Here is a 17,222-nt window from a genome sequence, read left to right on the forward strand (position 1 = left end):
TGGATTTCAGACGGGACACGGGCTGGGCAGCGCTGGCAGTGCGGGGGGCCCCGATCAGGGGGCCTCGGTCAGGGGGGCCCGGTCAGGCGGGGTCAGGGGGGTCCGGTCAGGCTGGGACCGTCAAGGGGGCCCGGTCTGGCGGTGTCAGAGGGGCCGGGGCCAGGCGGTGTCAGAGGGGCCCGGTCTGGCGGTGTCAGAGGGGCCGGGGCCAGGCGGTGTCAGAGGGGCCCGGTCTGGCGGTGTCAGAGGGGCCGGGGCCAGGCGGTGTCAGAGGGGCCGGGGCCAGGCGGGGCGGGGCGGGGCGGGGGGCGCGGGCGCGGCGCCGCCAATGGCCGCGGGCGGGCGGGGCGCGGCCGCCATTGCCCCCGTCCCCCCGCGCTGGCGGCCGCCGGCCATGCTGGGGCTCCGCCGCGCCTTCGCTGCGCTGCTGCCGCGGGCAGGGCTGCCGCCAGCCGCCGCCATGTCCACGCTGCTGATCAGCCAGGAGCGCTACGCGTGGCTGCGGGAGCTGGGGCTGCAGGAGGAGAACCCGGGCGTGTACAACGGGCGCTGGGGCGGCCGCGGGCAGGTGCGGGGGGCGCGGGAGCGAGGGGCGGCGGGGCCTCGGGGGTCGCGCCCCCTTCGCCGGGTGAAGGGGCCCCGCCGCTCACCGCTGCCGTCCTGCTCTAGGTGGTGACCACGTACTGCCCCGCCAACAACGAGCCCATCGCCAGCGTCCGGCAGGTGAGCGCGGCCGGGGCGGGAGGAGCTCCGCGGGCCCTGTGGCCGGAGCGAGGCGTCCTGGGGCGTTGGTTTGGGCGCTGCGCCTGCCCGCGACCGGACCGCGCTGGCGAAGGGCACGAAACTCCCGAAACCACGTCAGGGGTCCCGGGGATGCTCAGTCCAGGGCGGCCGCCGGGGCTCGTCGCAGCCAGGGCCTGCTGCTGGCAATATGCCTGCTGCTTTCCTGGGAAGAAAAACAGGCTGTTTGCCTTCTTTTATTTACTTTTCGTCTTGTCTCTCCAGCCCTCCGCCTCGCACTCTTGCCAGCAGAAAAGGGAAGAGCAAGGGTCCCTCCCTTCCCTTTTCGTTTGTTCCTAGGGGAGTTGCAGATTAGGGGTAGATTGTGGCTGAGTGCTCCGGGGGAAGTAGGAAGAAGAGCAACGTGGCATTCAAGTAGTAAATTTGTGAAAGTTTTTAGTGTAAGAATAGCACTATTGTATAAACTGACTCCTTTTGTGTATTAGGACGCAACTAGCCCTTGATGCCCAGTGAGGCTGATGGAGTAGGATGTATATATATGTGTGTGCGTGTATGTATATATACAAACATGTATAAAACCATTATTTTTTATGGAACTTCCTCTAACATGAAAATGGTGGTTTGTTGTTTTTTTTTTTTTTTTTTTTTTTTTTTTTTTTTTTTTTATTTAGGCAGCATATGTTCTTTTCATTGACAGTGACTTCAAACAACTTGTCATTCGGGCCAAATTCTGTCAGGATACAAATATCCTGTAAAAGTGGTATCCTGTAGTGCAAGTACTCTATAAAAATGTCTTGAGTTGGATGCAGCTTTTTTGTGGCATTTCTGTTGGGGTTTTGATTTTCCTAACTTTGACGTGCTTCTTCATCTAGGGTAATTTGGAGGATTATGAAGAAACAGTAAAGAAGGCTAAAGAGGCATGGAAGGTCTGGGCTGATGTAAGTTAATGGAGACTATTTTTTAAATTACAGATCTCTGTCAGAGCCAGGCTATTAAATTCCCCTGTCTGGGGGAGGTGTAAAAATATGTTCATACTGTGTGAGGTGCTCTAAAGCAAAAATCTGCAATAGAGACCTCAAGAAACAAACCCAGACAGTTTGTGTGTGGTACCATTGGGGTACAAAGATGAGGACATGGACTTGTGGTATATGTTTGTTTTGAAAACCCTGGCAGAGTTACCGAGGCTTGTGTCTGTGAGCTGTTCCCAACAGGTCTGGTGAAGTTCAGAAACCTTGTAGCAAGTAAACTATCCCTGTGCATGTTTCACTTCCTGTCACCACCTGCTTTCTTCTGGGAGAATTCTGTGGAGTATTTGGATGTGTAACATGTATTGATCATCTTGTTCTCATGGCATGAAGAAGACTGCTAGTTATGAATGTGGGGTTTTTTTGTTCACCCACTGACTTGATATGTCACAGGACAACTGTGTTGTTCAAAAGCGTTAGTATTATGTTGTGTATAGTAGCTAAGCTATTTTTCCTTAGCAGGCTGTAGTTCCTGGTGCAGCTGCACCAGCTGTGCCCAGCCAGCACCCACTCTGTTGATGGCTGTGCCAGGCTTGGTTCTTACAGCTATCTGGTGTTGCTTTGGTAGAACCTGAAACCTGGATTTTGAGAGCATTTTTGAAAGCATTCTATGTTTTAGCCATCAAAGTAGTTTGCCTTGTCTGAAGACAACAAAGTTTAGGACAAACACAACAGCTTCCTCAGGATATGTTAGTACATGTACTTTTGTTACAATTTTGGTGACTTGTAACATTTTTGGTAATAATCTGAAAGCAATCCAACACATACAAAATCAACACATCAAATGTTTCTTGAAGACTTTTTCTCAAAGCTATTTGTTAATAATTTGTGAATTTTGTTGTTCGTAATGAGCTTACTTTACTTGTCTGTAAAGAGATATGCTTGCATGGTTTATGTATTTCTCCTCAGTCTTGTTTTTACAGAGAACTGCTGTTCTAATCCTGTAAATCCTGTTGCATATGGTTTGCAAATTGATCCTGGCTATTGATTGTTATTTACCATACTGATACCACATTAAAAAAATCTATTAAGGGTTGGTATATGAGCTCAATATTTTCATGATTGAGGTTTCTGTGTGTCTTAATTTCTTTTAACAAACTAAATATCATACTGAAAGGAAGTTTGAAAATGTGGCATTAAGTACACTTCAAGGCTCAGAAACCAATAAATGCACTTCTATGAAAAAAGCTCATTTCTTGAGGTGCAGCTGGTTGTTTGGTGGCATTGCGGGTGACGTAGATGAACAGGAGTAACAGAATTAACAATCTGAATGCTTCTGGCAATATTCAGTGGAACTGAAGCTTTGAACAGACAAAATGTGTGCAGTGTTATCAGTCTCTGTGAGACAGAAAACAGTTTCTTGTAAAGCAGTGCACATGATAAAAATGAACAAGTAACAGCGTTACTTTTCTTTATCTTGGGAAGATAAAAGAAAAAGCACAGCAGTCAGTGATTGCTTAGTACAAGGACAGAAAACTAGCAGTATATATACAGCAGAAGTTAGAGATGTTGCATCTCACATAGATTCTTCTGTTTTGTTTTGACTAGATCCCTGCACCTAAACGTGGAGAAATAGTGCGACAGATTGGTGATGCCCTGAGACAAAAAATCAAAGTTCTAGGAAGCTTGGTAAGGTATTTTGAGAAGTAGCTTAAATTTTTTGGCTGGGGGGGAGTGGGGAATGAGGGTAAGGGGTGTGTCAACACTGGTTTTTTTCAGTGATATTAACAGTTTTCTCTGCAATACTAACCTTGGTAATGGTTAAATAATTGCTGTTAGTTCTGTTAGCTTGCCTAATTAAGTTTTAATTTTGAAAAGAAGGAAAAAATTTTAAAAAGTATTATGTCATGGAAACAGCTTGAAGCTGTGTGAGGGGAGAGTTCGGTTAGTTATTAAGAAAAGGTTCTTCACCCAGAGGGTGGTTGGGCATTGAACAGGCTCCCCAGAGAAGTGGTCACAGCAGCAGCCTGATAGAGTTCAAGAAGTGTTTGGGCAATGCTCTCAGGCACGTGATGGTGCTGGGCCAGGAGCTGGACTTGATGATCCCTATGAGTCCCTTCCAGCTCAGGACATTCTATGATTCTGTGATTCTATGAAATGACAATATATAATAGGAAAAGAAAAGTTAATTTATTATGGGCCTGTCTGGGAGGAGTGGTGCAACTGTTGCCCTGCTATTTTCTCTCTTGTCTGTCAGATAGGGCATTTTCTAATACTAAAAGTATCCTGAAAAAAACCTTCTTTTAATACAGAGCTCTTAACCTTGAGCTCTTTCTCATGATCTGCAGGAATTTGCCAAGTGACATGTGGAAACATGAGGCTTCTGAAGTTGAGATGGTCTTAATGAGATGATCTTGCAGTGCTGTGCAGGACATAAAGGCTGAAGGACCGCTCCTTTAAAACTCTTGCTAGTTGCTAGGGAAGAAAAGGAGACAAGTGGGGAACTTCCACTTTCTTTATACAGGGCTTGCCTGTCTGTGCTGCTGTTCAGAAGCAGCTGTCAGTGAATAACTCCATGTGTAGTCAAGCCCATATTGTTAACCTTCAAAACTTTGTTCTGCTGTTTCCCTTGATGTTGTTTCCTCAGCACAGTTTTTGTGGTGGAGTTAGAGTGCTAACGTGCTCCTGTATTCAAAAACAGTACAGTTTCCCTGGTGAGTGTGGACAGACAGAAGTTTGCTCTATATTCCTTGACCAGAACTTAAGGCTTCTTGCCACATTTTCTTAGTTTTCCCAAATAGATAATATGTCTGTTCAGCTCTGCTAGGATTGAAGAGGAACTTCAGGGTGAAAGAAGTGCAGTAAGTATTCAAGTTTTAGGACTTTGCCTGGCTTAAGGATATGTAAATAGTAACTATGTAGAAACTCATCTTTCTCATACGCTGTAGGAAATTTCCAGCCTTGCCTTGCCATGCCCTGGTGAAGTATCCAGGTCTTTCTACTGCACTTACAGACCCACTGCTGTGTTTCTTAGTAAATATGTCTGATGCCCCTCTGTTTTTGGTCACAGATAGGGGCTGTTCCTTCTGTCTTGAGATGACCACAGGGGTCATAGAAATACAGTTAGTCATCTTTATGTTAACCTTCACATGGAGAGAAGAATCCCATGGAAGTGCTTTGAACCTGATTCCTCATTTAACAGCCTTTTTAAAGTACAATCATCAGTGTAAAGTGGTAGGTGATATCTGCATGAAGGTCACACCTAGCTATCAGAGCAAGTCTAGAAAATTGAGTGGAGATAAGTAAGTGATTTCTCAGTTCCTAAATTTTCTCACTTTTGGGTGAAGATATCTTCAAATACCAGCTTATTCTCGATATATTTCAACTGAGTAAGTCTAACATATTTTTAAGAGAAGGATGTAGTTTATGATTGACTTCATGAAAAAAAAATTGATCCTAAACATCCCAGATTACTAAAATACTAAACATGTGTACACATTTTCAGCAGTATCTGCAAACAAAATCTCTCAAATTCACTGTGAGATGTTGTAAAATGAGTAGTTTGCTTATGAAAGAGCAGCCCTTTTCTTTTGCTGGAGCAGAGTAATCCCGCTTTTCCCAACTTGTTCCTTGCCTGGCCCACAATGTAGGCAAGCGTGCTGAAGTAAATCCAAGGTTTTGTTGATCTAAGCATATGAATCTCATTAGTGTTGGACACTCCTTCCAGCAGTTTTTTTAAAAATTTTTATCTATTCATTTATTTCCTTTTCTAATTTCTTCCTGTTGTATTGGGATGTGGCCCTTATCCAGTTGTCCATTGTGTTGTTTCTTTAAGTTGCGAGTAAGTGGGAAGAGGTAAATCTCTTGTGATGAAAAAATGTGTGGTAAAATCTTACTTGGTGAGTAGAAACACCTGACATTAGTGGGATACAAAATATATTTGGGATCCAAGGGATTTTTGTAAAAAAAATTGTCATAATATGAATTTTTTCAGGTCTCTTTGGAAATGGGAAAGATTTTTGTCGAGGGTGTTGGGGAAGTGCAGGAGTATGTTGATGTCTGTGACTACGCTGTTGGTTTGTCCCGAATGATTGGTGGACCTATTTTGCCTTCAGAAAGTAAGTATGTGTGTTATTTTTTTGCTTTTGTTTGTGTTTGTTGTTGTTGTTTCTTTTTTTTTTTTCTTAAAGAAATGAAGATATGGAGGTGTAACTTAAATATATGGTCTGGTAGTGCAGCAAGCTCTCTGTTCTGTGTGTCATTTAGGGAGATTTAGGAATAGATGTGGTGGGCAGTAGTGCCAGCTAATGAAGTAAAGAATAAAGTGACAGATAAGCAGGTCAGTCCATCCATTTTCTCTGTTCTTTGAAGCATTAGGTTGTCTTTGATTTCTTTATTGATGAAAGGTGGTAGAGGAAAGTATGTAAAGGGTTTGGAAGTGTACTTATAAAGGAGAGACCTCTTTGTCAGTTGTTGATTAGCACACAGTCATCATTATGTTAACTGAATAGCTAAAATAATAAAACTTTATGTTGTGAGGTCACTAGCTTTTTGCACAATCTAGCTAACCTTGATCCAGGTAAGCTGCAGAGCACAAATAATACAGCTCTTTACAAGCTGGTGCTGTGGTGGACTGAAGAGTGGTGCTAGGTTTCTTGCTTACGTATTTTCCCTTTATAAAAAAGCCTCAATCATGAAATGGCTGAATGCATTCTCTTGTGGCTTTGCTTTCAGGACCTGGCCATGCCCTTATAGAGCAGTGGAATCCCGTTGGGTTAGTAGGAGTCATCACAGCCTTCAACTTCCCCGTGGCAGTTTATGGGTGGAACAGTGCAATTGCAATGATTTGTGGAAATGCTTGCCTCTGGTAAGATCTGGCTCTCCAGCCAGCTAACAGTATTTTTAAATTAGAGAGCTATTAACTCAGGCATTAAATTGCTGTTGAGTATCAGGTGTTTCTGGATATTTGATTCTGTCTAATGTGGGCTTAAATTCTCTTTATCTTTAGGTCTGTTTGTAGTCTGAGCTTTTTTTTTTTTTTTTTTTATTTTGTGGTAACCTCTTTTTTGAGGTACTAAGGTACAGATGCATCCAGGACTTAGCCAAATGGCCTGTGAATAAAGAACCCAGGTTGAGAGCTTGCAACAGTGGTAGTTAATATATTCAGAGTTGATACAGCTAAGGTTAAAAATCTAAATAAGTAGCTTTACTTTTTCTCCCATCTCCTGCTTTGCTTTCATCTACCTGCTTCGCTCTAATGTCTGGCCTAGCCCTTGTCCACATGGATTTCAGTAGAAGTTCTGAATGCTCAGCTGCAGAAGGAAATGCTTGAGTTCCTGTCTTCATTTGTACCTGAAAACCAGCCTAATCAAAGTGTGCTGTAGATCAGAGACCATAAAAGTTGCTTATTTGAATTATTTCTTATTCTTAAAGAATTGGAAAGAATAAGAAGATAATGTAGCTCTTTTTATTTTTTTCTTTTCTTTTTAGGAAGGGTGCTCCTACAACATCCCTTGTTAGTGTTGCTGTTACAAAGTGAGTTCTGGTTTCCTTGATCTTCATCTCAATAAAAAGGAGAACTTCTCCAAAGAATAAATTTCATAGTGATACTTACTTTAGGTTTATTGTTACTCTATATCAGCATTTTAAATACTTATTCTGCATTACCAGTAAGATTTCTTTTAAAATACTAAATAAAAGTAGGCTCCTTAAAATAGGTAATTACTAAGTCTTGTGATCTAATATTAACGCCTGAGAACAATTAAACCAAATCACTACTACCCCAAAACCTCCAGCCAGTTCTAATGGTTCATTCCCTATTTGCACCTGCCAGAAATCTTTAACATTTTTACATCTTTGATTCCAGGATAATTGCCAAAGTCTTGGAGGATAACAAGTTGCCTGGAGCAATCTGCTCTCTGGTTTGTGGTGGAGCAGACATCGGGTAGGTAACATTTCTTGTGTTTTGTGAACCTTTATAGGAGGTAAGGTATATTCTTTGAGATACTTCTCATAAAGTTATTCTGGTGTCTAGGAGTTCCCAGTACATGCACATGTTGCCATGATTTTTATCATCTGGTCTGAAACTCTGGCCCTGTGCTAAATATAATATGTATGTCTACTTGCTGTTGTGAGATCAGCAGCTAACAAAGAACTTATCAGATACTTAATGAAGAGACATGACTATGTTAATATTCTACCTCTGCATATGCTTACACCCAAGGAATACAGCTGATATTAAAGTCCCCCTGCCATGTTATTGAGAGTTTTCAGTGTATAGTGCATTAGCCTTTTAGATTAGTTGTGGAAGAGAATAATTCCCCTTTTCTGAGCTCATGCAGGACTCTGCACTTGCTCATAGATGTATACATCTTGTACAGCTTGGAAGCTGTACAATCCAAATCACTTAGTTGGATTTTTACAATGTGGAAATTCCCAGTACAAACACACATTCAAATATATCTTTTGAGCATTTTAAGAGAAAGCAAAACATGTGGCAAGCATTAAAAAAAGTCATAGATTTGCGTATTTTCTTATGGATCATAGCAATTGGAGCTAATCTCACAATATACTTTAGACTGTTTCAGTCTTACTACAGAAATACTGAAATTACTACAAAATGCTTTTTTTGGCCTGAAAAAGTATAGGCAAACAGCCTTGTTCCTCTTTTCTGGCCAAGAAGCAGCTTTCCTGCCATTAGCTCAGTCACCTGATGTTTCAAAGAAGTGGCTCTGGCTTTAAAGAGCTCCCTGGTTGAAGCTGATGTACGTGGAAGGTGCAAGCTGCTTTTCTGTCTGCATGTCTTTTGTTGACCACAGTGCTTTGTGTCCCATTGTGCAGGACAGCAATGGCAAGAGATGAGAGGATGGACCTCTTGTCCTTCACTGGCAGCACAAAAGTGGGCAAGCAAGTAGCGCTTATGGTTCAGGAGAGATTTGGTGAGTGTGTGGGTTCTTCTCTGTTTCTTTCCATGTTAGGTGAAGGCAGCGGTGCCCCATAAGATTTTAAAATAACAGTTTGTTTCAGCTGTGCTATCTCTTTTTTGTTTTGGATAAATGGGAGTTTGAAACTGCTCAGAGATACAGATGGCATTTTTCAGTTACTTCTGTTACAACTCAGATTTTTTTTCCATGTTATCCACAAATCCATAGTCCTAAATTAATTTGAGAAGGGGTTTGGTGGTGTTCATTAGTCTTCGATTGTATGGAGATTGTCAGGGTGAACAACCAGAGCTTATGATCTTTTTGCAGTGTGAATAGAATACATGAACACATTCCCCCTCACCTTTTACTCCTGATAAATACAGTAGAAAAGTGATTTTTGAGGTGCTGGTTTTTTATTACACATTTAAAAGTGTATAGGCAAGAATCTCAGCTGCTGGATTCTAACTTCTTAGTTTTAAAAAGAGCCCCTTGCAAACATGTTTTTTTCATTTTATACATTTGAAGTTCATATAAATGTGAAAAAGCCCCCCAGAAACCAGAACAGATAGCAAATATTCACGCAGATGTAGGTTGGGATTCTTTCCCTCAGATTGTAGATAAACAGTTGCTGGGAAAATGAATGAGCTTACTTAAATTTCATGTGCCTTTTGATCTTTGTAGGACCTTATTCTTTACCTATGTTGCACTGTTTATGCTGTAAATTTTTCCTGTTTTCATCTTTTCTTTCCAATGCTATTTTTTGCCTTTCTCTGGGCCGTAACTGCTGTGCAGGTATCTTCACAACATGTGATAGATGTAGTATTTGGTGTAATTTTCTGCTTTGGCAAGAATTGACTGTGATCTCTAAAATCTTTTGTTCATCCGGAAAAATATGTTTAATGAAGCTTAGCTCTAGTTAAAGGTGACCTCACTGACTGAGGTGCATCGAATACATGTGTGCATGGCATAACTTATTTTATGTTTTTCATTAGGTCGAAGCCTGCTGGAACTGGGAGGAAACAATGCCATTATTGGTAATATGCACTGTAGAAATTTAGTCCCATAGATGATATTTGGAAGTTAGTTTGCAAATATTTATAGCTAATTGTCCCTTTTTTCTGGCATGTTTGTTTGTTTTTCCCTGCCACACTGGACTTTTAAAAGTACATGTAGTACATATGGAATAGTAGAATGTTGCGGGCTTTTCTGTCTTTGGTACTGTGGAGGAGGTAGTGTTTTAAAATAAAATGTGAGAGTCCAAGGTCTTCTAAGTAATCAGTGTTGAAGAGGAGAACAGAATGAGAGAAGCAGTAAGCTTCAGTAATGGGTTGTGGAGAATGCTAAACTAAGTAAGTTTGATTTTAGGATAGTTCTAGTTGTAGAATCATTAAGTTTTGAAAAGACCTCTAAGATTGACTCTTAAGTCTTAACCCAGCAGCAGCATATTTACCACTAAACCATGTCCCCAAGTGCCACATCCACATACCTTCTGAGTACTTCCATGGATGGTGACTCCACCATTTCCCTGGGCAGCTTGTTCCAATGCCTGACTGCACTTTTATATGTAATCTCGTGAGCACTATACTTCAAGGGTTTTAGAGTAAAAGTAGATATATATAAAGTCTAAGATACTTATGATACTTGAAAGAAAAGCACGCAGGCATTTATTTCAGTAGCGCATTTTTCAGGTTTAAATTCTTTAGGGTATGATCCAGTTCCTAGATGAACAACATAAATACTATAAAGCTGAGCAACATGGTGGAAAGAATATATAATTTTGATAAATATGTAAATTGCTGTCCTCTTATACTGTTGCCTTTTGTTTCACCTTTCTCATATTCTGGACAAATGTGCTTTTTACGTATATTTCATCTACTCTTTTGAAAATCACATTAGAGCAGGTCCTTCTTTTTCCCTATGCTGCTTTGTAGCCAGTAGTATAAACTTGTTTTATGCTTTGGAAATGGTTTCTTTTTTCATATCAAAGTCCTACTTTGTCTGGAATTGACTTTGAACAATTGCAAAGTCATTGTTTGGTTGAACTTTGTCCCAAACTTAATAGTAGTTTTGGATGCTTAAAGAGACTTTTGTGGGGCTGGTTAAGCTCAGTGGTGTTTTGGGAATCCTTTGAGCTTTATGAAACATCTCAATGTCTTCTTGCCAGATGAATTTGTTCAGCTCATTGTACATTTTATATTACTGTACACCTGTGTGTTTTAGCTATGCTTTCTGGAAGGCCGCCTGGATACACTTTACAGTTGCTACTTTATGCTGATAAACTTCTCAGTGAGAGATGGACAAGGTGGAGAAATGTCAAGAAGTTGTTTGTAGTTTCTTGAATTAAAAGGAAGCTGAAATTATTTGCAGACTCTTGCAGAAGGCTCTCTTCAGTAGCTCAAACCTACATTTATGTCTAATTGCATGTGTCTAATTCCAGCTGCAGAGAAATAGTAGGAGCGTTAAGGTGTTTCTTTGTATCTTACCATGCTGTGCTAGTGCAACTTTTCCTAATGCTTCTTGACCAGCTTGTCAGTTTCTAATATTGTTTAGCATCTTAAGTGTTGGGAATGGCCTGTTTACTTCAGTAACATGATCATGTTTTAATTTTTTTTAAGTGTTCGAAGATGCAGATCTGAACCTAGTCATCCCATCTGCTCTATTTGCTGCTGTGGGAACAGCAGGCCAGAGGTGCACAACTGCTAGAAGGCTGGTGAGTAAATAAATGTGTATTGTCTGGGAAGCTCTGAATTTTATCTTAATTCCAGATTGGCTCAGAAAATGCCTAACAATTCCTAATATTGTGAAGAGCAACAAATAATATTTGAAACACATTTTTGTTTTGTGAAAAATAAGTATGGTGGAAAAATAAGAACATAGTTTCAGTCCAGTGTAATTCTAGCTCTAAACAGTTTGTTTGTATGTATTTCTAAATATGCTGAAAGCCAGGAGAATGCTACTTGGCATACAGAAATTTCTATCTGTTTTCATTGCCAGAGCTTTGCTTGTGACTGCTGCAAATTTTGGTGCAGTGTTTATATTTCAGCAAAGCAAGGGGGTGTGTGTTGCCTACTTCGTTAGTAATTCTTAACCAATCATTTTCAACAAGTTTATCGGTGTTAGAGTGTCAGCCAGTGTCTGTATAGTCTTTTCAGAGTTGGGTTGATTGGGTAAATATTAGCCAAAATGGATGTGGGTTAATTGATTTGGGTGTATTGGAAGGGCAGTAATTCCTCAAACTGTAGCAATAAAATTTCTTGAATGTTTGTTCTAGAACACTAAAGTGAAATGTTTACAGAGCACATCAATAACACTGATCTGAGATGGGGTAAAATTAAAACAGATTTTTGTTTCTTGGCTTGTTTTAAATCTTCATGGTGAAGATTTTACATCTTCATTTTCTGGTGTTGCTGCTGTTTGAAGGCCAAGGCCTCTGTCTCTTTTTAACTTTGGGATTTGCTGAATAGGAACAGCACTATTTCCATTCTTCATTCAGCCCCCTTCAAAGTGCAGTAGTACCTCAGGAACAGTTACATAGGCTGCACTGTCTTACAACTTTCTTACCACATTTTAGTTTCTCCATGAAAGCATCCATGATGAGGTGGTGGCAAAGCTTGCCAAGGCCTATGCCCAGGTCCGCATCGGTGATCCATGGGATTGTAAGTAGCTATTTCCAACTCATGGGTTTAGGAAACAAGTTGCTGTTGGTTTCTTTCTGTTTAAATTCTGATGGGATTATACATCCAAACTATCTAATTTTAGCACTTTACCGGGGGTGGAAATAGCTGTTTTTATTTAGAATACAAACTCTGAAAGGAAGATGAAGAATCTGGCTAATACTGCTTATCCTGGACAGATTAAACAGTTAGTCCCAAGATGTCGTGATAAGAATATTGGCAAACATATGCAGTTTTGCTGAAAGTATGCTTCTGAATCTTTTGTTTTTAGCTGACACTCTGTATGGGCCTCTTCATACTAAAGAAGCAGTGAAAATGTTCCTTGATGCAGTAGAACAAGCAAAACAACAGGGAGGCTCTGTGGTCTGTGGTGGAAAGGTGACTTAACTTTTATTTTCCTTGCTACATTTTGTGCTCTAGGAAAAAAAAAAATACAATAACATGATGACTAAGGCCAAGCTTGTACGTCAGTTTGTCCTGTCAGCCACTACAGGATGATAGTTTAGTCAGGCTGAGACAGTTTGAATTGGAATCCTGTCTTCAGGGTAAAGGCAGTTCTACTTGGAGGCTACTTTCTCCTCCAAGAAATGGTTAAGAGCTTTTGGCTGTTTCTTACACCACTCCCCAGTTGCAAGCAATAGTGAAAATAAAAACAGCAATTTAAATGGTAAATGTCAAACATGTAACAAAGGAAAATTGCAGGTTGTCCCTCACAATATAAAACTTGAGGAAATACTGGAGATTCAAGACAACTACTTGTGCATCTTTATCATACAGGATGTTTAATTCACATTGACTTACCATTCTGGGATTTCTTGTCTTTCATTGGCAACGTTTTATACCTTTAAAATTCTATAAGTAGCTTACAAGTAGGAGAAAGGAAGTTTCATCTGCTAGACTTTACAATTTGATTACATCCTTAGTAGATATAAGTTATGCTTCTGTATTTTAAATACTTAAATAAATTTTAAGTTACTCAGACTACCTGGCCTTCTGTTTCTGATTGCTCAACTATAGTAGTCAGACCATGATGGATTCCTTTCCTACACTAGTACCAAGCTGGATGCTGACTGGAACTTACTTAGTTATTTTTTATGTATTTTGAAGGTTATAAACCGCCCTGGAAACTATGTTGAACCAACCATTGTGACTGGCCTTCCTCATAACGCGCCCATTGTCCACACTGAGACATTTGCTCCCATACTGTATGTGCTGAAATTTAAGGTAAAATAACAGTGGGGAAACAGGTGTCAAGGATGGTAACAGAGTCACGAGAGAGATCTCAGATGTGTGTGTCATATCCGTGCAATTGTCCCAGCACTTCAAGAAGTGGTAGCTCTTATTTTGCACTGTGACATATCCACTGTTCACCTTGCTGTTTGGCTGCATTTATGTGAAGAGCACTGGAGTTAAGATGAGAATCTGTACAGGAATAGATTTCTATTGTTAGTGTTCATTGTTGATACTGATTGTATCTGTTCAAAAGCAGACTGTGTTTTGTGCAGCAGTGGAGGTATTGCTGACGTGGTACATGTGTATTTGCCCACTGCCATTCTGGACATTTGCATTATGGCTGTGGCATGTTGGGTTTTTTCTCACAGTGCTTCTTTGTAACTGCTTTGCTTTGGATAGCCATGTCTTAACCATTGACACATGTTCCCTTTAGGAGGAAGAGGAGGTTTTTGCCTGGAATAATGAAGTAAAACAAGGTCTTTCCAGCAGTATCTTTACCAAGGATTTGGGAAGGATTTTCCGCTGGCTTGGGTATAATTTAAATTACTTTAATACTTTCCTGAGGCATAAGATCACAGTCTTTCATGTCCTTTGTAAAACTATGCATAATGCTAGTTGAGCATTTTATAGCCCTCATTTTAGGAAGGGAGCCTTTCCTGATCCTAAGGAGGAATTGTGTCTTACCTTTGTTTATAGGCCAAAGGGATCTGACTGTGGCATTGTGAATGTTAACATCCCAACCAGTGGAGCTGAGATTGGAGGTGCTTTTGGTATGTTACTTGTGCTTTTTTCAGGTCTCCTTTTTCAAGGTTTAGTCATTTAAATGACTAAATGTGAAGAAATCAATGAAGTTAATTTTGAATCATACTGCTTTAGCAGAGAATGGATATTGATTAGAGGTAGTTGGGTTTAAACTTATAAAAATACCTGTATTTGGTTTTTAAAAGTTGCACATGTTATTTCCTTTCCTCCCCTCCATCAAAGGAATGTAACTCAGAGTTATATTCTGGAGGTGTTTAAAGATATGACCAGGTGGAAAACTGTTTAAAACAGTTTTAATTTAAACAATCTCGAGCAATTTTGTGTATATTTGCAGGTTTCTATAAGATGTACAGTGTATAGTATTTTTGTGAGAAAGTCTTTAAATGAACATTTTTGCCTTTATTTCTCCTTGTTGTGTATACTTAAGGAAGTGAGGGGGTGGAAGAAGTAGTATTTACATTACCATTTAAACACTACAAGAACCAGCACATTCTTGTACTCTTGTCTCATGTTAAGACAAAATGTTTTTCAAACAAGGTCCTCGGGTGCCAGCGTGATGCGACTTTGAACTCCAGGCAGATATTTTTTTGCATCAAGCATGAGGAGAGTGCTAGCTCTGTGTGTTGTATGGGGTGGTAATTTAGTTCAGATATAGGACAAGGGTAAAGGAATACTTTTTCCCATGTATTTTTATTCAAATGTCTTACCTCCTGGATTTAGTCCAGATTCCCATGTCAAAAAATAGGTTTTCGTTTATAACATTTTTGTTACAGGTGGTGAAAAGCACACTGGTGGGGGAAGAGAATCTGGAAGTGATTCATGGAAACTTTATATGAGACGATCTACTTGGTAAGACAAACCAAATAAATTTATATTACAGATGAACTTCCAAAAGTTCAAAATATATGAATCCTTGACTACAAGGCTACTATCTTTACTGAATGTGAGATAATCATCTATAAGTGTAATTGCCTTTTCTTCATGTTCATAGTAGAAGAAGATTTGGAGGGTTTTTATAAAGATCTTTTCTTAACTTTCTGAAGGAAAAAAAATAAGGTGGTTTTGGGGTTTTTTCCCTCCTTTTTCTTGATTTTAAACTCATCTGAAAAATTACTGAAACTTGTCAGGAAATACACTAAGTTGCTACTACAATGAGGGGATCATGAGGGCACCACTACTGCCTCTGGTGGGTGATTGAGCTGAATTGGTTATCTATCCAGAAATCTGACAGCTCATAGTGGATGACCATTAGTATCCTCTGCTGACTTCCATAGCCTTTACCTGTGCTGTCTTTGCTTCCCATGCAAAGGCTTATGAACATGAGAAATCCCACCTTGATTTTTCTATCTGGATGTTTTCCTAGTAAGAGATTAAATAGATGAAGAGAAAGAAGATTCACCATAAAGGAAGAGTTAATGGAAAATGTGGTTTTTCTCTGTACATGGTTACTATGTTGAAAACAGGAGTTAAGTTAGTTCATAATTTTAAATAGGCAAACTGCTTTTGAGAAGTCTTTTATTTAGATGTGACAGGAATCAGAAGCTTGTATGTAGGAAGTGGACTGCATAATCTGTCTCAGTGATTAAGTGTGGTCTCTAAATTCATGTTTCTCTTTCAGTACAATCAACTACAGCAAAGATTTGCCTTTGGCTCAAGGAATCAAGTTTCAGTAACAACCTTATGAATGGCTGTGCTACGAACCGTCCTAGTGTTTCAGAATCAAGCAGCTCCTAAGCATTATGGGGATAAAAAATAATTATATGAAACCAATTCTTCAGAAAATCAGCCACTCTTAAATTGCTTCGCTTTCTATGTATGTATTTACTAATTTAGTCCTCAAATGGGAAGTATGTGGTCTTTGGAAAGAAGGGAGGGTGACTAAAACTCACAGGCTTGGATTCAGGTGGCCTGGATAACCTGTTGCCTTAACACTGTGTTTCAGTACCAACACTGCCTCTGTTCCCTCCTCACTTTTTTGCTAATATTTCTAGCTATGAGGTCTGTGTTTCAAACTGTGTGCCAAGTTTCCTGCAGGTAACTGGTGCTGTGGGGGATATTTGGGCTGCAGTACAGGGCTAATTTTCAATGCATAAATAAAAGTACATTTTGTGAGATATCTTGGGCTTCTCATTTATTTTATTCACTGTTTTTGAGCAGGAACATTCAGTGGATTGCCCATTTTCACACACTGAGCTGCTAGTTGGGAGAAGGATCATTGGACTAAAAGCACTGCTTTAGTTTTCCTGTCTCTCCTTCAGAAAGGAGACTTTGACCACACATGTTGGGAGATAGAGGTTTACTGTAGTGTCTTGGAATAGCCTTTTAACACTTGAAGGGATTACAGCCAATTCAGGTTGTCCCAGCTCTTGTGAAACCCTACAACCAAACTGGCTAGAGATGAGAACTGGAGATGCAGTCAGAGGAAATACTTTTCCAGGGAAAAGGCACATTGTTTGCTTGCATTTCACCTCAAATGGGAATTTCTTTTGGCCACTGGAGACTACAGGCAACAACAGCTCATTTAGGAGCCTTGCTCAGGACTCAGGATGAGAAAAAACACCATGCTACTAGACTGATTTTAGCTTTTCACAAAGGAACTTCTGAGGTTCTTAATGCATTGGTTTTGGGGATTTCTTTTCTTCTCAGTGAGGAATCAATCTCTGAACATGGCAGAACTGTTCACTATGGGCTAAGATTCCAAGAGTCTGACTTGACTATTGATTTATTTTGTTGATGTTTTAATAGCAATGCCATACAAACTGGGTTGAAAGTCCACCATACCACACTGCTAGTTGGTCTCCTTTTGGCTTTGTTTGTACTTTTACGGTGCATAGTGTTTAGAATTTTACATCTGTGTTATAGAAGGTATTCTGGGTGTCACGTTCTGTAGATCATACCTTAGGCTTGCAAAGCTTTTTTCCTAC

At 40.2% G+C, this 17,222-nt stretch overlaps 1 protein-coding gene across 1 annotated transcript; it reads left to right on the forward strand.

Moving 5' to 3' along the window:
- The first annotated feature begins 370 nt into the window (after window positions 1–370).
- ALDH7A1 (aldehyde dehydrogenase 7 family member A1) lies at window positions 371–16,414 on the forward strand. Its single transcript, XM_082301186.1, has 18 exons — window positions 371–568; window positions 670–723; window positions 1,614–1,679; window positions 3,315–3,395; window positions 5,701–5,824; window positions 6,441–6,573; window positions 7,197–7,241; window positions 7,573–7,650; window positions 8,547–8,644; window positions 9,622–9,663; window positions 11,245–11,339; window positions 12,201–12,285; window positions 12,575–12,681; window positions 13,411–13,527; window positions 13,970–14,067; window positions 14,233–14,306; window positions 15,072–15,147; window positions 15,917–16,414. Exons 1-18 carry the CDS (start codon window positions 395–397, stop codon window positions 15,969–15,971), a joined length of 1,602 nt encoding a protein of 533 aa, XP_082157312.1. The 5' UTR covers window positions 371–394; the 3' UTR covers window positions 15,972–16,414.
- Window positions 16,415–17,222: the final 808 nt, after the last annotated feature.

Source organism: Coloeus monedula (genome assembly GCF_965178545.1).
Source record: "Coloeus monedula genome assembly, chromosome: Z".
In the NCBI taxonomy this organism is placed as follows: Eukaryota; Metazoa; Chordata; class Aves; order Passeriformes; family Corvidae; genus Coloeus; species Coloeus monedula.